We start from the raw sequence: 21,598 nt of genomic DNA, 5'->3' as shown, positions 1-21,598 counted from the left end.
CTAATATTTTTTTGGTACCCTAGCAACATCTATTCCTCCTCCTCCTTTTTTTTTTTGTTAAAACACCAAACGGTAGCGGATGCACATTTGTAAAAAACGGAAGTTATTTGCGGAAACACGGATCCGCAAAAAAAACAAAAAGCAATTCTGGAAAGGTAAAATACGGACGTGTGAATGGAGCCAATGCCTTTTGCTGAAGGGAGACAACTCATTAAATTTTGCTCAAAAACACATAAACTCCAAGTTTCCACAATTTTTTCAAGTTCACAAATCTGAACATTTTTTATTAAGCGAGTTCTCAACTCCAGACTAATTATTTCTTTTTAATCATTTTAGTTATCTTTGGATCGTATTTTTGCAGTGTCCCAGGGGGTCAGTAGTGTATGCTGGGCTTTGTAGTGCAGATTTACCCACTAACCTGGGATCCACTGTCGTCTTCAATTCTGGGCAGATACCGGAACAGGCAGGTATTTAATGTTCGTGACGCCAGTGTCAATTAAACGGTGACACGCCGTGTAAAGTAATGTAGAAGAACGAAGCAAGCACGGGATAGCCAACCAAAACTGGAACTTTACTGAATATCAGTGATAATCATACATGGACGCAGTTGGAAGCGCAGTTCCATGGAAGACAGTTGGTTTCTATTTGAATACAGTTGGTTCTTAGAAGTACAGACTGGCCGGTTTTAGCAATGTTCTTTACAGAGTGTTGATTACAGGAGATGCAGTACAGGCGGCTTGCACACTATTCCTGACTGGTCCTGAAACATGTGACTTATTCTCCAAGGTCTAATGCCCTATATCTGGCGTATCCTTGAAGCTGTCTTTATCTAGTACCTCCTCTGTTATCTTGAGTACCTCTTGCTTTGTCAGATTGGCCTCCGTTGTATTCTGTGTCCTCAGGCTGTTTAGCTATGCCCTTCTTGCTTCTATGAATACGGACTCAGGAGGGGAACCTGCTCCTCGGATCTGGAATCCGGTCACAGGGCTTACTCTACCCTCTCAGCCCTGAGTCTAGAAACTTCTGCCTTCCTGAGCTAGGCCCTAGCCTATGTATACTGAACTGGGGGCTCCCTCTGCTGGCTGCGACAAGGATTGCCGGTAACCGGCCTGACTGGCTTAAAGGGAAATACACATTCAAATCTAGCAGTGTCGGGTAGCCTACCCGTATGCTGCACACCCCCAGACTTTAACGTGAGTAAGGCCTCGTACTCACACACATGCCTGAACCAACATAAGCTGATGCATAATTTAAACATTGCATTATAAATATAATAAACAACTATTTCACACAAAAATATAACATTTGCAATAAATAACGCAAGAAAAAGGGGCGTCTTCTTTCTTCTTAGGCACGGCCGCTGACCTGGCACAGCGGACTTAAGGTGAACCAGGTTAGTCTATTTTTCTTGACTGAAGTATAATAAGGAACTACACAGGGTTTCCCCGTGGGTGTAGAACAGGCAAGGGCTCACGTGGAGGAGTCCATTCTTGCGCACACACGTCAAGCAGGCTATTTCTAGTAACAACTGTTCGGGAGGAGACACCACCAGCATAGTCAAAGTCTCCTAAATGGACTGGCGGACGTCCCCTGGTCATCCGGGTGGACCTTCTCAACACAAGGGTTTCCTCTTCCCTTAGCACCGAGGTAGAAGAGAGAGGAGCAACAGGAGGATCTCCATCCGTGAGACCTTGGTCAGGAACAACAGGAACAACAGGATCCACTAGAGGGGGAACTGGATCCGGGGCATCTTGAACCGGCTCTTCTGGAAGTAAAGGTACTGTAGGTGCCGGAGTGGGCACCAACAAGTTCAACCATGGTGTCAGAAGCCAATGCATGGGATCAGCGTCATACCTTAGATTACGGACAGCCTGCATAGGATCCTCGGGCTGTATTGATGACTCTGACACAGGGGGTTCAGATATAGAACTCTCGGCACTGGGTTCTGGTGTCAGGCAGAGCTTTAACCGGTTTCGGTGTACAATTTGGGATCCCCTGCCTTCCCGGGTGATCTCATAAGTGTGAGTTCCCACATTTGGGATTGCAGTGACAACATAGGGACTTTGCTCCCATTTACTGTCCAGTTTACTGGTACGGCGGTTATTTTTTAACCATTCCACAGCCCCTATTGTCAAGGGTTCTGCACGGGCTGCTTGGTCATAGTCTCTCTGCTGCCGGTCTCTAGCATAGTCCATACGTTCCTGAACAATAGCTTGGGCCGTATTCAATCGCCTTTGGTGTTCAGCAACCCAGTCGGTATTAGGTAATGGGTTGATGCAATCAGGTACGAGTACGTCCAAGGAGTGATCAGCAGGCAATAACCCTTGGCGCCCAAACATCAAATAAAAGGGGGTATACCCGGTGGAACAGTGTATGGTATGATTGTACGTGAACATGAGCTGTGGCAACAGATTAGGCCAATCTCCCCTGGTTTCAGGAGGCACGGTCCTCAGCATCTCTATCAAGGTCTGATTCATTTTTTCACATAATCCATTACCTTGCGGATGGTAGGCCGTCGTCCGGATCTTCTTACAGTTGTGCAGGCGGCACAGTTCATGGAACAGATGGGACTCAAAAGCAGGACCTTGATCGGTGAGGATCTTTTCTGGACAACCGTAGGGCAGGAGGAAGTGTTTCCAGAACAGTTCGGCTGTAGTCTTGGCCGTCCGGTCTCTCACAGGCACCGCTACAACAAACTTAGTGAAATGGTCAATAATAGTCATAGCGTACACATACCCTGAGCGACTAGGCTCCAGTTTCACATGGTCGATGGCGACAAGTTCAAGAGGACGAGTACTTACAATGGGTCTCAGTGGTGCCCTCTGATCATGGTGTTCACCTCGTTTCAAGGCACAGGCTACACACTCCCGACACCACTTCTCCATGTCTTCTCTCATGCCCACCCAGTAAAACCGCTGGCGGATATTTGCCTCAGTCTTTTGGACCCCAAAGTGACCGGATTGATTGTGGTACATCTCCAACACCATACCTGCATCTCGTCGGGGTATGAGAATCTGATGCACTCTTTCGTTGGACACTGGGTCTAGGCTTCTCCGTAGCAACAGGCCTTTTTGTATGAAGAGTTGATGGCGCTGTCTCCACAGTTTGATGAGCTCAGGATCTGTACTCTTACGCCGAATCCTCTCAGGGGCTCTGCCACTGGTAATGAAGTCTAACAATTCACCCAGCACTCTACTTTCAGACTGTAGTTTCACCCACCTTTCTTCTTTGAGTTCAGGCCTACTGGAGGGTGAAGGAACTGCAGCTCTGTCACTGGTAGCCCGAGCCTGATCCTGTTGAGCAAATTTATGGTAGAAGGCCGGCATTTCTACATCTTCCCAAGCATCATCAGGAGCTGTCTCTGTGGGAAGCCTGGATAAAGCATCAGCATTGTCATTAGTAAGTCCAGCACGATATTTTACAGAGAAATCATAGTTGGCGAGGCGAGAGGCCCATCTTTGCTCCAAAGCCCCCAATTTAGCTGTATTTAGATGTGCCAGAGGGTTATTATCAGTGAATGCAATGAATGGGGTAGCGGCTAGATAATCTTTGAATTTCTCCGTCACTGCCCACACTAATGCCAGGAACTCTAGTTTGAAGGAACTATAGTTCTGGTCATTTTTCTCAGCTCCTTTCAGGGAGCGGCTTGCATAAGCTATCACTCTTTCTTTTCCCTCTTGAATCTGGGCTAACACAGCCCCCAGGCCTCGCTTGCTAGCATCAGTATACAGATGGAAGGACTTGCTGTAGTCTGGATAACCTAACACGGGAGGCTCGGTCAGTTTTTTTTTTAACAACTGGAACGCTATCTCTCTTTCTTCATTCCACTCAATGAGCACTGGAGTTCTAGGACTTTTCTTGGGCTGCCCCCTCAAGAGTTCCTGGATAGGATCGGCTATTTGAGCAAAATGGGGGATGAAACGTCTATAGTAGCCGGCAAAACCAAGGAAACCCCTCACCTCTTTGACGGTAGTGGGGACCGGCCAGTTACGGACAGCCGCTAACTTATCAGGGTCAGGTTGTACGCCCTCTCCACTTACCACATGCCCCAGGTATTTTACCGCAGGTTTGAGCAAGTGGCACTTGGATGGCTTTACCTTCAGGCCATATTTGATAAGGATTTCAAAGACCTCTGCTAAGTGTTTCAGATGGTCTTCATATGTTTTTGAGTATACAATGACGTCATCTAGATACAGCAGCACTGTTTCGAAGTTTTTGTGACCCAAACACCGCTCCATTAGTCTCTGGAAAGTTCCTGGGGCATTACATAACCCGAACGGCATACAATTGAATTCGAACAGGCCCATGGGAGTGGTGAAAGCAGTCTTTTCCCTATCTGCCGGGGCCATGGGTACTTGCCAGTAGCCACTGGTCAAGTCCAATGTGGAGAAATAGGCAGCGGAGCCCAGAGCAGTTAGTGACTCCTCAATGCGGGGCAGTGGGTACGCGTCTTTGTGGGTTATTTGATTAATTTTTCTATAGTCCACGCAGAAACGGATACCACCATCCTTCTTCTTTACAAGGACCAGGGGTGCTGCCCACGGGCTACGACTGTCCCGGATTACATTAGAGTCTTTCATCTCTTGGATCATTTCTTTTACAGTCTGATATGAAGTAGGCGGTAAGGGTCTGTACCTCTCCTTGATAGGAGGATGAGAGCCAGTAGGTATGGTGTGTTGTATGGCACTAACCTCTCCATAATCAGCAGCATGTTTACTGAAGGCCTGGTGGTGCTCTTTGACAAGCTGTAGTATCCCTTCTTGTTGATGTTGGGGGGTAGTCTCGTCCCCGACATGTAGCTCTTCCCACCAGGGTACTTGTGACTGGGGCACCGGCGGACATCCGCTGACTGCAGCTGGCGGCTTTTCTGTCACTGGAAGACGGATGATGTCTTGGAAGAACACCTGAGAAAGCTGGGCAACAGGGTAATGCTTAGTAAGCGCAACAGGATGATCACTCAGGTTAATCAGACGGACAGGTACTTTATCTTGGGAGACGTTCACCAGGCACTTGGCAGCTCTCACATAAGGGTAGTTCTCCATCTGGATTGGTTCCACCAGGGCTGGATAATCTTGGCCTTGGACACCCAGGACAGCACGACACCATAAGAGAGTTTGGGAATTAGGAGGCAAAGTCACAGGCTTATTATCACGAATCCTGGCAGTACAAATTTCTCCTTTCCCGTTAGCAAAACTCTGCTGGGCACTTAACACAGTGATAGTCTTTTGACTCACCCTCTTGGATGCAGAGGAAGCGGTGGGCAGAGTCTGGTGTAATACGGCAAGTATTTCTGCATAACAGTTTTTGAAGACATTGGTGCCTAGAATGACAGGATGTCCTCCTCTGTCGCCGGCCTGTACTACTATCACCCCCTGTTGAGGCAAGGTTACTTCTCCCACCTGCAGGGTGGGTTCCCAGTATCCATGGATCTTTACCGGTTTGCCATTGCTGGCGATAATCTCTACCCAGGATTCAGGCGGCTGGGTCAATTGGTTGGTGTCCCAGAATCTTTCAAAGGCGGGCAGCTGAATAGTAGTGACCTGAGACCCAGTATCTAATAGGGCTTCAAAGGGGACCCCGTTAATCTCCACATTGATTTTAGGATGGGATCCTACATACCGTGGCATCCAATTTGGATCTTTTGGACCTAGTGTTCTACCTCCCGAGGGGTGGTCCTCAGCCTCAGGGGTTGCCCGTTTAACTGCCAGCAAGTGGATTCTGTGTGTCCCACCTTTTTGCAGTATGTACACACGGGCCGCTTGCGACCGCTATTGCGCCTCCCAGGATCCCTGGGGTGAGTCTCTTGGTATGGAGGTGGGAACGGCTTAGAGGGTGACAGGAACTCCTCTTCTGACATCATAGGTTTTTCCCATTCCTCCATTTTTCTGCACACTCTCTCTAGGCTTTTAGTGAGGTGATTTACTTGCTCTGTCAGCATGGCGATAGTATCGGTAGCTGTAGCTTGAACAGCTTGACCGGCCTCAGCTCGGTTAATGATAAACGGTTTTGACCTGCAGGCTGATAACTCAGGTGGGGTGCTCAACTCTGTAGATACTGCTGACCCCAGAATTTTTATAGCCAGTTCTTTAAAGTCCAGAAAGGTACTGTTAGGGTGTTGGGCAGACAGCATCTTTAATTGGGTCCTTATTTGCTCACTAGACACTCCGGTAATAAATTGTTCCCTCAGGGTCTGATCCTGGTTATCAGCTTCCTTGGGATCTATCTGAATTACAGCCCCCAAAGCCTCCTGAAGTGATAGGGCATAGTCACGGAGAGACTCACCGGACTTCTGTTTCTTGCCAAAGAAGTGCATCTTTATCTCTGAGGCAGTCCTCGTTTCAAAAGTGGCCCTGAGGCGGGTGAATATCTGCTCTAGAGTACTCCGTTCCGCAGCAGGCCAGGATAATACCTCTCTGCGGGCAGCCCCCTCCAGTTGCGCTAGCAAGATTTCCATTTGCTGATCGGCATTTATGGGGTATAGTTTGAATAAGGCCAGCAACTTTTCTTTAAAGTCTCTTAGGGTATGGGCCTCTCTGTTATAGCGGGGAAACCATGGGGCCCCAAAATAGTAAGGCATGGTAAAGGGCATCATGCTGGGGGCTATAGGATGATTAGGAGCCGCGAGCTCTCCCGGGTCCGGCCGCTCGGCAACTCCCGGATCTGACATGTTACCTTATTACGAGGTGGCCGCTGGTGACTAAAGGGGCCGGAACAATCCCCTTCCCTCCGGACACAAGTTCTTACCGGTTTCGCCGGGTGTGCGCAGGCCAAATCCCGAGAGACTCCGGACTTCCTGCGACCGCGGTGACGTAGAGGAAACAGGGCAGCGGTGGTGCGATGATGAAGAGGGGCGGGCTTTTCGGTGTCCTTGAAGGGATCCGCCCACGAAGGTCCTCAGCAGCGCGGGAAGCTTTACTCCAGGCGGCTGGTGGCCATCTTGATCACGATTCCCTGACAGCAAGCAGGGTGTTGAAAAGTCCAATAAATCACAGTCCACAAATACGATTTTCCCTCTGGGGGTAGCGCAACACAGTACAGCGCCTCTGATTCCTCCCAGGCACAATTTTAATCCACCGGCTTGGAAATAAAGGGTACAGTCCTCGCAATACGGTGGTGGAATAGTTAAAGCACACAGTTCACACTTCTCTGCACTTCAGAAGTATGCGTATCCTGTTCGTGACGCCAAAAAGAGCGATGCAGTGTCCCAGGGGGTCAGTAGTGTATGCTGGGCTTTGTAGTGCAGATTTACCCACTAACCTGGGATCCACTGTCGTCTTCAATTCTGGGCAGATACCGGAACAGGCAGGTATTTAATGTTCGTGACGCCAGTGTCAATTAAACGGTGACACGCCGTGTAAAGTAATGTAGAAGAACGAAGCAAGCACGGGATAGCCAACCAAAACTGGAACTTTACTGAATATCAGTGATAATCAAACATGGACGCAGTTGGAAGCGCAGTTCCATGGAAGACAGTTGGTTTCTATTTGAATACAGTTGGTTCTTAGAAGTACAGACTGGCCGGTTTTAGCAATGTTCTTTACAGAGTGTTGATTACAGGAGATGCAGTACAGGCGGCTTGCACACTATTCCTGACTGGTCCTGAAACATGTGACTTATTCTCCAAGGTCTAATGCCCTATATCTGGCGTATCCTTGAAGCTGTCTTTATCTAGTACCTCCTCTGTTATCTTGAGTACCTCTTGCTTTGTCAGATTGGCCTCCGTTGTATTCTGTGTCCTCAGGCTGTTTAGCTATGCCCTTCTTGCTTCTATGAATACGGACTCAGGAGGGGAACCTGCTCCTCGGATCTGGAATCCGGTCACAGGGCTTACTCTACCCTCTCAGCCCTGAGTCTAGAAACTTCTGCCTTCCTGAGCTAGGCCCTAGCCTATGTATACTGAACTGGGGGCTCCCTCTGCTGGCTGCGACAAGGATTGCCGGTAACCGGCCTGACTGGCTTAAAGGGAAATACACATTCAAATCTAGCAGTGTCGGGTAGCCTACCCGTATGCTGCATTTTGACCATGCAGTTGCCTGTAACAAGCATCTTGATGATGACACAATTTTGCTGACAATATTTGAAGACATGAAAGAAGTTAGTTATAATTTTACTCCAGAGCTTTAAAACTGCATTCCAGCTGCTGAGCCATTATATAAGGCTAGCTAGGGCTCTGCCTTATATGATTTTCCCCATCTTTCTATAATTCCTGGCATGTTATTTGGTTTTTCCCATCTGCTGTATCTTAACCCCTGTGCTCCCTACTTTGCCTGTTCCAGGTCCACTTCTTTTGTTTTAGTCCTTGTCCTGATTTTCTGTTTCTCTTCCTACTTGATACTTGGTCCTGAGTTCTTGACTTGCATTGTTTGACCATGCACCTTCTTACTGATTTGTACTATATTACTTCTTCTGTTGCTAGCCATTGTATGTCCTATCTTGACCTTGCCATTACCACATTAGTTCTCCATTGCCATAACATTTCTAGCTGCGGAGATCATGAGCATTTTTTATAATGTTCAGTAGTTCAGTACAACTGGCGAGGTAAATGAACATACAGTAACAGATAAATGAACCAATTTTTTTTGCAGTACAAAATTGTTAAGTTCTATGAATATTAGATGTTTCCAATCAGGGTCATTGCAATAGGTACCAGAGGTGACACACCCACCCAGGCCCTGGTGTTTCAGGGGGCCCAAAGTCCCCAATGACACATAAATGAAGTATTTGAAAATGTTACCATTGGAAATAAACTTTAACTGAATTCTCCTGATCTTATTTTAGAATTAAAGGGCATGTAGAGGATAAGAAAAACATGGCTGCATTCTTCCTGAAACAGAGCTTCATCTCCCAGTGGGTTGTGCATGATATTGTATTTTAACTCCACTGAAGTAAATGGCGTTGAGCTGCAGTACCACACACAACCTAGGTGAGGCACAGGTGAGGCACTTTTTTTGGAAGAAGAAGCCATGTTTTCATAGTCCAGTACTGCTCGTTTCACCATGCAGGATGATTATTCATCTTTAGCTTTTTTTTTTTTTTTTTTTTTTTATAATTGATCATACGACAGAGGAATTGTTTAACCCGTTTCACAGATGATTATTTGCTACCAGGAAAATCAATAGAGAACAGAACTCAATATTTCTAGCAGTAACCTGAATTAGATTTACTGCCTTCATAGGATCTGGAAGGAACCATTAAGAAGATATCTGAATTCTATGGAATTTCTATTACTGAGGAACAACTGAAGAAAATTGCTGAACAAGGAACATTTAAGTCTATGAAGGAGAATTCTGGGAAAACTCATGGTGATTATGGAAAGATTGTTTTTAGAAAAGGTAAGAGTCCAACTGCTAGTTGTAATCTATAATATGACCTCAATTCATATTTGCAAGAATTGCTTCTCTGACATCAAATTAGATGACCTTTGTATGTCTCATACACACAACATGCAGAGCATGAAACTGAGAGAAGAATCTTCTTTGAAATTGGCGGTATATAGAGGTACAGTAAGGCCCATGCAGTTATTAGGGAGGCATATAGTAGCTCTGTAAAACGTGGATGTTCCATATATTATACCTGGAAGAATATGCTTTTGTTTAAGAACAGAATCACTAGCTGCTGGAATAGCATGTACAGTATTCCTGAGTAAACTGTGTTGATCTTGCAATTCACATGCAAATTTGGTGAAATCCACTGTATTGTGACCTAGAGCAGTGCATATTGTCAACCCCCCTCCCCCCAGAATCTGCGAGGTGGCAGAGTGCGAAATTAAATGTGGTGGCAATTTTTTTTTTTAAATCACATGCCCCTTTTATCAAGCCACAACCCCTGTTGAAATAGTCCATGCCCCTTTTTTTCTGCAGTGCTCTGTCCTTTCAAGGCACATTTTTGGGACTGGAACTGAGTCTTTTGATGCAGTTAGAGTTCATGAAGTGCTGCTTTCTTTGAGAAAACAGCCCTCCAGGAATTTTGCCAGATTTTCTGGGCGCTTCCTGGACATTCCAGGTGAGTTGGCGAGTCTCTAAGTACCCTTTACTCAAATTACAGCTAAGCAACCCAGGCTATGATCACACTTTTCTGGCATGAAAAAGTCACAAACACTGTCTTTTTTAACACCATTTGCCGAAAATAGGGCATGGTGAGGGAGGGATGTGGCCAGCAGAACCGGCATATTTATCTTCTTTTACGTCAGTTCTACATCTACACCAGCTGGGAGATGGCATACTGTAAATTTCAGCCTCGTCATAAATTAGGGGCATCCTTCGACAACACCCGGAGATATCATAGACCATCCAAAAATGCTGATCTATGATAATTCCCCCGATAGTGTTAGCTCAGCTATGGAATGTTGGGCTAGTACACAGTGGACAAGCAAAAATGCCTCAAAGCCTAGTGTGGAGACTTAGGCTACTTTCACACTTGCGTTCGGGGCTCCGCTTGTGAGTTCCATTTGAAGGCTCTCACAAGCGGCCCCGAACGGATCCGTCCAGCCCTAATGCATTCTGAGTGGATGCGGATCCGCTCAGAATGCATCAGTCTGGCACCGTAATCCGCTCCGCTCAGCAGGCGGACACCTGAACGCTGCTTGCAGTGTTCGGGTGTCCGCCTGGCCGTGCGGAGGCAAACGGATCCGTCCAGACTTACAATGTAAGTCAATGGGGACGGATCCGTTTGAAGTTGACACAATATGGCTCAATTTTCAAACGGATCCGTCCCCCATTGACTTTCAATGTAAAGTCTAAACAGATCCGTTTGCATTATCATGAACAAAAAAAAATAAAAACATTTTTTTTTGTTCATGGTAATGAAAACGGATCCGTTCTGAATGGATCTAAGCGTTTGCATTATAGATGCAGATACATCTGTGCAGATACCAGACGGATCCGCACCTAAACGCAGGTGTGAAAGTAGCCTAATTGGTGGAATTATTGGTGACCTACCTGTAGTAAATAATTCAGCTTTGGTGTCAAAAAGTCTGCTTAGTCGGCTCCATGCAGTTACAGAGCTGTTAGAAGTCATCCAAGGCCATATTAACCTTGTTCCACTTCCTACCAACAGGAAGGTTCGTATTACTAACTTATCACAGGGTGTTCACATTTAATATCAATTTTGTACCAATATTTGCTGAACGGAGCATTAATCAGATGGAAAATGCCAGGTCCTATGTAAATGTCATGGAAAATATGTTATTATTGCCCCTTTGCTTAAACTGGGACAGTTCAAAAGTCTGCAAAAAGAATCCAAGAGATAAATTAGTTGAAATGTCAGATACATGCCAGATGTAGCTAACAGGAGTATGTGTAGAAATCTGGGTCTCTCTCCCCGTTTCTAAAATTCACGTCCCCATCTATCCCCTGGTTGAACTTAATGGAATTATGTCTTTTTTAATTAACTATGTGTCTATGTAACTAGGGGCCCATGCACATGAACATATTTTATTTCCTCTTCCATTTCGTGTTTTTGCGGACCGTATGCGGTACCATTCACTTCAATGGGTCCGCAAAAACAACGGAAGATACCCTGTGTTCATTCCGTTTCCATATTTTCGTATGTCCGTTCCACAAAAAAAGTAGTGCATGTCCTATTGTCCGCAAATCACGGTCCGAAGCCCCACTCAAGTCAATGGGTCCCCAAAAAATACGGAACGCACATGGAACTCATCCGTATGTCATCAGCATTTCATCCATATTTTGCAGATCCATACTGTAGAAATGCTATGCCCAGTCCATATTGCTAATGTGTTTGGTAATTAATAAGTTACTGTTTCCGATCTGCAAAAAAACGGATTGCATACGGAAACATACAGATATGTTTTGTAGAATAACGGAATGGAAGAGAACTTAAATCAGAGAAACGGAACAACGGATCCATGAAAAACAGACTGCAAAACAACAACAGTGGTGTGCATGAGCCCTAAGGCTGTTTATAATTAGAGCAGTACAAAGCTGGATCCTACTTTCTCTCAATTCATTTGAGGTCTATTGCTACAAGGAGAGGAGTCATTATAAAGTAGGGTCCTATCTAAATTAGATCCCCTTGCTACAGGGGAAGGGCACAAATGATTTTGATCAAAATGTACTTGCAAAGTAACATATACATTTATATAGTAAACTAGCAGAAGGACCCGGCTTCACACGGGTATATTTCATCTATTTCATTTTATGTTTCCATGTGTTGTAAAAAGATATCGACAGTTTCACCCCATAACAGTGACCTCCACAGTACCCGCCACTTTAACAATGACCTCCACAGTGGCTGCCCCTTTAACATTGACCTCCACAATGCCCGCCCCTTTAACAGTGACCTTCACAGTGCCCTCCACTTTAACAGTGATCTCATCTTTAACAGTGACCTGCACAGTGCCTGCCCTTTTAGCAGTGACCTCCACAGTGCCCACCCCTTTAACAGTGCCCGGCCCTTTAACAGTGACCTCCACAGTGTCTGCCCCTTTAACAGTGACCTCCACAATGCACGCCCCTTTAACAGTGACCTCCACAGTGCCTGCCTTTTTAACATTTACCACCCCTTTAACAGTGACATCACAGTAATCGCCCCTTTAACAGTGACCTCCACACAGTGCCTGCCCCTTTAACAGTGACCTCCATAGTGCCCCCCACTTTCATAGTTACAGCCTCTTTACCAGTGATCTCCACAGTGCCCGCCCCTTTAAAAGTGACCTCCACAGTGCCCCCCCACTTTCATAGTTACCGCCTCTTTAACAGTAACCTCCATAGTGCCTGCCCCTTTACCAATGACCACCCCTTTAACAGTGACTTCACAGTGGCTGCCCCTTTAACATTGACCTCCACACTGTCTGCCCCTTTAACAGTAAAATCCACAGTGCCCACCCCTTTAACAGTGACCTCCACATTGGTCGTCCCTTTAATAGTGACCTCCCCTTTAACAGTGACCTTCACAGTGCCCGCCCCTTTAACAGTTACCTCATCAGTGTCTGTCCCTTTAACAATTACCTACATAGTGCCCGCCCCTTTAACAGTGATCTCCACAGTGCCCGTCCCTTTAACATTGACCTCCACAGAGCCCGCCCCTTTAACAGTGACCTCCACAGTGCAAACCCCTTTAACAGTGACCACCACAGTGTCTGACCCTTTAAAAGTGCCCGCCCCCTTTACAGTGACCTCAACTGTGCCTGCCGCTTTAACATTGACCACCCCTTCAACGGTGACCTTCATAGTGACCCCCCTTTAACAGTGACCTCCACAGTACCCGCCCCTTTAACAGTGACTTTCACAGTGCCTGCCCCTTTAACAGTGACCTCTGCACTGCCTGCCCCTTTAACAGTGACCTCCACAGTGCCCGCCCCTTTAACAGTGACATCATCAGTGTCTGCCCCTTTAGCAATTACTTACACAGTGCCCGCCCCTTTAACAGTGATCTCCACAGTGCCCGTCCCTTTAACATTGACTTCCACAGAGCCCGCCCCTTTAACAGTGACCTTCACAGTGCAAACCCCTTTAAAAGTGCCCGCCCTTTTACAGTGACCTTAACAGTGCCTGCCGCTTTAACATTGACCACCCCTTTAACAGTGACCTTCATAGTGACCCCCCCTTAACAGTGACCTCCACAGTACCCGCCCCTTTAACAGTGACTTTCACAGTGCCCGCCCCTTTAACAGTGACCTCCGCACTGCCTGCCCCTTTAACAGTGACTTCCACAGTGCCTGCCCCTTTAACAGTGACCTCCACATAGCCCATCCCTTTAATAATGACCGCCCCTTTAACAATGACCTCCACAGTGCTCATCCCTCCCTTTAACAGTGACCTCCACAGTGTCTGCCCCTTTAACAGTGACATCCATAGTGCCTGCCCCCCTTTAACCACGCCTTTAACAGTTACAATCATAGTGGCCGCCCCTTTAATAGTGACCTTCACAGTGCCCGCCCCTTTAACAGTGATTTCCACAGTGCACATCCCTTTAACAGATACCTTTACATTGCCCGTCCCTTTAACAATGACCTCCAGAGTGACCTCCACAGTGACCGCCCCTTTAACAGTGACCTCCACAGTGCCTGCCCCTTTAACAGTGACCTTCACAGTGCCTGCCCTTTTAACAGTGACCTCCATAGTGCCTGCCCCTTTACCAATAACCACCCCTTTAACAGTCACCTTTACAGTGCCCGTCCCTTTAACAGTGACCTCCACAGTGCCCGACACTTTAGCAGTGTCCTCCACAGTGCCCGCCCCTTTAACATTGACCACCATTTTAACAGTGACCTCCACAGTGCCCGCCCCTTTAACTTTGACCACTCCTTTAACAGTGACCTTCATAGTGGCCTCCCCTTTAAAAGTGACCTCCACAGTGCCTGCCCCTTTCACAGTGACCTCCACAGTGCCTGCCCCTTTAACAGTAACCTCCATAGTGCCTGCCTCTTTACCAATGACCACCCCTTTAACAGTGACCTTCACAGTGCCCACCCCTTTAACATTGACCTTCACAGTACCTACCCCTTTAACAGTGACCTCCACAGTGCCCACCCCTTTAACATTGACCACCATTTTAACAGTGACCTCCACAGTGCCCACCCCTTTAACAGTGACCTTCATAGTGGCCGCCCCTTTAACAGTGACTTCCAGAGTGCCCGTCCTTTTAACAGTGAACTCCACAGCGCCCCTCCGTTCGTTTAATAGTGGCCCCTGCCCCCCATGCATGTAGCAGTGCAGTTGTGCCGTCATGCGTCATATGACTGAATGTTTAAGGACCTGCGAATTGCTAAAACCTGTAATCAGTTATTATGGCAACCTGGAGTAGGACTGCGAGCTACTATTGGCTGATGAGGGACATGTGACCGTGTAAATGGCAGTTTGGATTTAAGTGAAAGGCTTGCTGGCTTTTATTGGCTAATGCGGGTCATTTTTTGGAAATATCTCAGGGACGGTACGTCCTAGAGAGCTGAGACCCAGTCTAAAACCTTCCCGGACACCTGATGTACCTGTGTGCCAAATTTGGTGATGATCGGTCCAGTCGTTTGGTCGCGTAATAAAAAACGTCCAGACAGACGTCTAGACAGACAGACAGACAGAAACTCATTTTTATAATATGAGATATATCACTAGTAAAATGTTCCATCTATATACTCAATGTTTGTAGAGTACTGTTGCATTGTGTTTTTGCATGAGTATAACAGTATGAGATGACCATGACAGTCACAAACTTTCCACAAGCATCATGCAACTAATTTTTTGAAGACCCTAAATTTCACTGTCCATTTATTTTATTATTTTCTAGGAGAAGTTGGGGACTGGAAGAATTACTTCTCAGAAGCTCAGAGCCAAGAAATGGATGCAAAGTTTGACGAATGTTTAGCAGGAACCAAACTTGGAGAAAAGCTAAAGTATAATGTCTACTGTAAATGGTGAAATTGTAGTGTGCAGCAATAAATATTTTGTCTGGATCATTTATACTTATTAATTTGCATCCTGTTATCTACTGTCATTGCAGCATACGGGTAGGCTACCCAACACTGCTAAGATTTGAGTGCGTAGTTCCCTTTAAGCCAGTCAGGCCGGTTACCGGCAATCCTTATCACAGCCAGCAGAGGGAGCCCCCAGTTCAGTATAAATAGGCTAGGGCCTAGCTCAGGAAGTTGAGAAGTTTCCAGACTCAGTGCAGAGAGGGTTCCCTCCTGAGTCCGTATGCATAGAAGTCAGAAGGGCATAGCTAATCAGCCTGAAGACACAGAATACCACAGAGGCCGATCAGACAAAGCAAGAGGTACTCAAGATAACAGAGCAGGTACTAGATAAGGACAGCTTCAAGGGTACGCCAGATAAAGGGCATTAGACCTTGGAGAGAAAGTCACATGTAGCAGGACCAGTCAGGAATAGTGTGCAAGCCGCCTGTACTGCATCTCCTGTAACCAACACTCTGTATAATGCCTTGCTAAGACCGGCCATTCTGTACTCCCAAGAACCAGCTGTATTCACTGATATTCAGTAAATGTTCCAGTTTTTGTTGGCTATCCTATGCTTGCTTCATTCTTCTACAATACCATACACGGCGTGTCACCGTTTAATTGACACTGGCGTCACGAACTGTTAAATACCTGCCTGTTCCAGTATTTGCCCCAATTGAAGACGACAGTGGATCCCAGGTTAGTGGGTCAATCTGCACTACAAAGCCCAGCATACACTACTGACCCCCTGGGACACTGCATCGCTCTTTTTGGCGTCACGAACAGGATCCGCATACTTCTACAGTGCAGAGAAGTGTGAACTGTGTGCTTTAACTATTCCACCACCGTATTGCGAGGACTGTACCCTTTATTTCCAAGCCGGTGGATTGAAATTGTGCCTGGGGGGAATCAGAGACGCTGTACTGTGTTGCGCTACCCCCAGAGAGAAAATCGTATTTGTGGACTGTGATTTATTGGACTTTGCAACACCCTGCTTGCTGTCAGGGAATCGTGATCAAGATGGCCACCGGCCGCCTGGAGTAAAGTTTCCCGCGCTGCTGAGGACCTCCATGGGCGGATCCCTTCAAAGACACAGAGAATCCCGCCCCTCTTCATCATCACACCGCCGCGGCCCTGCTTTTCCTGCGTCAGCAACGTCACCGCGTACACAGGACGTCCGGAGTCTCACGAGATTTGGCCTGCGCGAACCCGGCGATACCGGTAGGAACTTGTATCCGGAGGGAAGGGGATTGTTCCGGCCCCTTTAGTCACCAGCGGCCACCTCGTAATAAGTTAACATGTCAGATCCGGGAGTTGCCGAGCGGCCGGACCCGGGAGAGCTTGCGGCTCCTAATCATCCTATAGCCCCCAGCATGATGCCCTTTACCATGCCTTACTATTTTGGGGCCCCATGGTTTCCCCGCTATAACGGAGAGGCCCATACCCTAAGAGACTTTAAAGAAAAGTTGCTGGCCTTATTCAAACTGTACCCCATAAATGCCGATCAGCAAATGGAAATCTTGCTAGCGCAACTGGAGGGGGCTGCCCGCAGAGAGGTATTATCCTGGCCTGCTGCTGAAAGGAGTACTCTGGAGCAGATATTCACCCGCCTCAGGGCCACTTTTGAAACGAGGACTGCCTCAGAGATAAAGATGCACTTCTTTGGCAAGAAACAGAAGTCCGGTGAGTCCCTCCGTGACTATGCCCTATCACTTCAGGAGGCTTTGGGGGCTGTAATCCAGATAGATCCCAAGGAAGCTGATAACCAGGATCAGACCCTGAGGGAACAATTTATTACCGGAGTGTCTTGTGAGCAAATAAGGACCCAATTAAAGATGCTGTCCGCCCAACACCCTAACAGTACCTTTCTGGACTTTAAAGAACTGGCTATAAAAATTCTGGGGTCAGCAGTATCTACAGAGTTGAGCACCCCACCTGAGTTATCAGCCTGCAGGTCAAAACCGTTTATTATTAACCGAGCTGAGGCCGGTCAAGCTGTTCAAGCTACAGCTACCGATACTATCGCCATGCTGACAGAGCAAGTAAATCACCTCACTAAAAGCCTAGAGAGAGTGTGCAGAAAAATGGAGGAATGGGAAAAACCTATGATGTCAGAAGAGGAGTTCCTGTCACCCTCTAAGCCGTTCCCACCTCCATACCAAGAGACTCACCCCAGGGATCCTGGGAGGCGCAATAGGGGTCGCAAGCGGCCCGTGTGTACATACTGCAAAAAGATGGGACACACAGAATCCACTTGCTGGCAGTTAAACGGGCAACCCCTGAGGCTGAGGACCACCCCTCGGGAGGTAGAACACTAGGTCCAAAAGATCCAAATTGGATGCCACGGTATGTAGGATCCCATCCTAAAATCAATGTGGAGATTAACGGGGTCCCCTTTGAAGCCCTATTAGATACTGGGTCTCAGGTCACTACTATTCAGCTGCCCGCCTTTGAAAGATTCTGGGACACCAATCAATTGACCCAGCCGCCTGAATCCTGGGTAGAGATTATCGCCAGCAATGGCAAACCGGTAAAGATCCATGGATACTGGGAACCCACCCTGCAGGTGGGAGAAGTAACCTTGCCTCAACAGGGGGTGATAGTAGTACAGGCCGGCGACAGAGGAGGACATCCTGTCATTCTAGGCACCAATGTCTTCAAAAACTGTTATGCTGAAATACTTGCAGTATTACACCAGACTCTGCCCACCGCTTCCTCTGCGTCCAAGAGGGTGAGTCAAAAGACTATCACTGTGTTAAGTGCCCAGCAGAGGTTTGCTAACGGGAAAGGAGAAATTTGTACTGCCAAGATTCGTGATAATAAGCCTGTGACTTTGCCTCCTAATTCCCAAACTCTCTTATGGTGTCGTGCTGTCCTGGGAGTCCAAGGCCAAGATTATCCAGCCCTGGTGGAGCCAATCCAGATGGAGAACTACCCTTATGTGAGAGCTGCCAAGTGCCTGGTGAACGTCTCCCAAGGTAAAGTACCTGTCCGTCTGATTAACCTGAGTGATCATCCTGTTGCGCTTACTAAGCATTACCCTGTTGCCCAGCTTTCTCAGGTGTTCTTCCAAGACATCATCCGTCTTCCAGTGACAGAAAAGCCGCCAGCTGCAGGCAGCGGATGTCCGCCGGTGCCCCAGTCACAGGTACCCTGGTGGGAAGAGCTACATGTCGGGGACGAGACTACCCCCCAACATCAACAAGAAGGGATACTACGGCTTGTCAAAGAGCACCACCAGGCCTTCAGTAAACATGCTGCTGATTATGGAGAGGTTAGTGCCATACAACACACCATACCTACTGGCTCTCATCCTCCTATCAAGGAGAGATACCGACCCTTACCGCCTACTTCATATCAGACTGTAAAAGAAATGATCCAAGAGATGAAAGACTCTAATGTAATCCGGGACAGTCGTAGCCCGTGGGCGGCACCCCTGGTCCTTGTAAAGAAGAAGGATGGTGGTATCCGTTTCTGCATGGACTATAGAAAAATTAACCAAATAACCCACAAAGACGCGTACCCACTGCCCCGCATTGAAGAGTCACTAACTGCTCTGGGCTCCGCTGCCTATTTCTCCACATTGGACTTGACCAGTGGCTACTGGCAAGTACCCATGGCCCCGGCAGATAGGGAAAAGACTGCTTTCACCACTCCCATGGGCCTGTTTGAATTTAATTGTATGCCGTTCGGGTTATGTAATGCCCCAGGAACTTTCCAGAGACTAATGGAGCGGTGTTTGGGTCACAAAAACTTCGAAACAGTGCTGCTGTATCTAGATGACGTCATTGTGTACTCAAAAACATATGAAGACCACCTGAAACACTTAGCAGAGGTCTTTGAAATCCTTGTCAAATATGGCCTGAAGGTAAAGCCATCTAAATGCCACTTGCTCAAACCTGCGGTAAAATACCTGGGGCATGTGGTAAGCGGAGAGGGCGTACAGCCTGACCCTGATAAGTTAGCGGCTGTCCGTAACTGGCCGGTACCCACTACCGTCAAAGAGGTGAGGGGTTTCCTGGGTTTTCCCGGCTACTATAGACGTTTCATCCCCCATTTTGCTCAAATAGCCGATCCTATCCAGGAACTCTTGAGGGGGCAGCCCAAGAAAAGTCCTAGAACTCCAGTGCTCATTGAGTGGAATGAAGAGAGAGAGATAGCGTTCCAGTTGTTAAAAAAGAAACTGACCGAGCCTCCCGTGTTAGGTTATCCCGACTACAGCAAGCCCTTCCATCTGTATACTGATGCTAGCAAGCGAGGCCTGGGGGCTGTGTTAGCCCAGATTCAAGAGGGAAAAGGAAGAGTGATAGCTTATGCAAGCCGCTCCCTGAAAGGAGCTGAGAAAAATGACCAGAATTATAGTTCCTTCAAACTAGAGTTCCTGGCATTAGTGTGGGCAGTGACGGAAAAATTCAAAGATTATCTAGCCGCTACCCCATTCATTGCATTCACTGATAATAACCCTCTGGCACATCTAAATACAGCTAAATTGGGGGCTTTGGAGCAAAGATGGGCCTCTCGTCTCGCCAACTATGATTTCTCTGTAAAATATCGCGCTGGACGTACTAACGACAATGCTGATGCTTTATCCAGACTTCCCACAGAGACAGCTCCTGATGATGTGCGAGATGCTTGGGAAGATGTAGAAATGCCGGCCTTCTACCATAAATTTGCTCAACAGGATCAGGCTCGGGCTACCAGTAACAGAGCTGCAGTTCCTTCACCCCCCAGTAGGTCGGAACTCAAAGAAGAAAGGTGGGTGAAACTACAGTCTGAAAGTAGAGTGCTGGGTGAATTGTTGGACTTCATTACCAGTGGCAGAACCCCTGAGAGGATTCGGCGTAAGAGTACAGATCCTGAGCTCATCAAACTGTGGAGACAGCGCCATCAACTCTTCATACAAAAGGGCCTGTTGCTACGGAGAAGCCTAGACCCAGTGTCCAACGAAAGAGTGCATCAAATTCTCATACCCCGACGAGATGCAGGTATGGTGTTGGAGATGTACCACAATCAAGCCGGTCACTTTGGGGTCCAAAAGACTGAGGCAAATATCCGCCAGCGGTTTTACTGGGTGGGCATGAGAGAAGACATGGAGAAGTGGTGTCGGGAGTGTGTAGCCTGTGCCTTGAAACGAGGTGAACACCATGATCAGAGGGCACCACTGAGACCCATTGTAAGTACTCGTCCTCTTGAACTTGTCGCCATCGACCATGTGAAACTGGAGCCTAGTCGCTCAGGGTATGTGTACGCTATGACTATTATTGACCATTTCACTAAGTTTGTTGTAGCGGTGCCTGTGAGAGACCAGACAGCCAAGACTACAGCTGAACTGTTCTGGAAACACTTCCTCCTGCCCTACGGTTGTCCAGAAAAGATCCTCACCGATCAAGGTCCTGCTTTTGAGTCCCACCTGTTCCATGAACTGTGCCGCCTGCACAACTGTAAGAAGATCCGGACGACGGCCTACCATCCGCAAGGTAATGGATTATGTGAAAAAATGAATCAGACCTTGATAGAGATGCTGAGGACCGTGCCTCCTGAAACCAGGGGAGATTGGCCTAATCTGTTGCCACAGCTCATGTTCACATACAATCATACCATACACTGTTCCACCGGGTATACCCCCTTTTATTTGATGTTTGGGCGCCAAGGGTTATTGCCTGCTGACCACTCCTTGGATGTACTCGTACCTGATTGCATCAACCCATTCCCTAATACCGACTGGGTTGCTGAACACCAAAGGCGATTGAATACGGCCCAAGCTATTGTTCAGGAACGTATGGACTATGCTAGAGACCGGCAGCAGAGAGACTATGACCAAGCAGCCCATGCAGAACCCTTGACAATAGGGGCTGTGGTATGGTTAAAAAATAACCGCCGTACCAGTAAACTGGACAGTAAATGGGAGCAAAGTCCTTATGTTGTCACTGCAATCCCAAATGTTGGAACTCACACTTATGAGATCACCCGGGAGGGCAGGGGATCCCAAATTGTACACCGAAACCGGTTAAAGCTCTGCCTGACACCAGGACCCAGTGCCGAGAGTTCTATATCTGAAACCCCTGTGTCAGAGTCATCGATACGGCCCGAGGATCCTATGCAGGCTGTCCGAAATCTAAGGTATGACGCTGATCCCATGCATTGGCTTCTGACACCATGGTTGAACTTGTTGGTGCCCGCTCCGGCACC

The 21,598-nt window shown here is 47.5% G+C and overlaps 1 protein-coding gene across 1 annotated transcript in view; it reads left to right on the top strand.

The window, feature by feature from the left end:
* LOC122935461 (sulfotransferase 6B1-like) overlaps positions 1–15,374 on the top strand; it is a 65,984-nt gene extending 50,610 nt beyond the window's left edge. Inside the window, exons 5-7 of the mRNA XM_044291227.1 lie at positions 8,015–8,094; positions 9,176–9,332; positions 15,244–15,374. Of these exons, the coding sequence (XP_044147162.1) occupies positions 8,015–8,094; positions 9,176–9,332; positions 15,244–15,374 (368 nt within the window). The remainder of the gene's footprint in view (positions 1–8,014; positions 8,095–9,175; positions 9,333–15,243) is intronic.
* The last annotated feature ends 6,224 nt before the right edge of the window (positions 15,375–21,598 follow it).

Source organism: Bufo gargarizans, chromosome 4, assembly GCF_014858855.1.
Source record: "Bufo gargarizans isolate SCDJY-AF-19 chromosome 4, ASM1485885v1, whole genome shotgun sequence".
Taxonomy (NCBI): Eukaryota; Metazoa; Chordata; class Amphibia; order Anura; family Bufonidae; genus Bufo; species Bufo gargarizans.
Note: the sequence above shows the minus strand (reverse complement) of the source record. Positions and strands in the feature narration are given on the sequence as shown.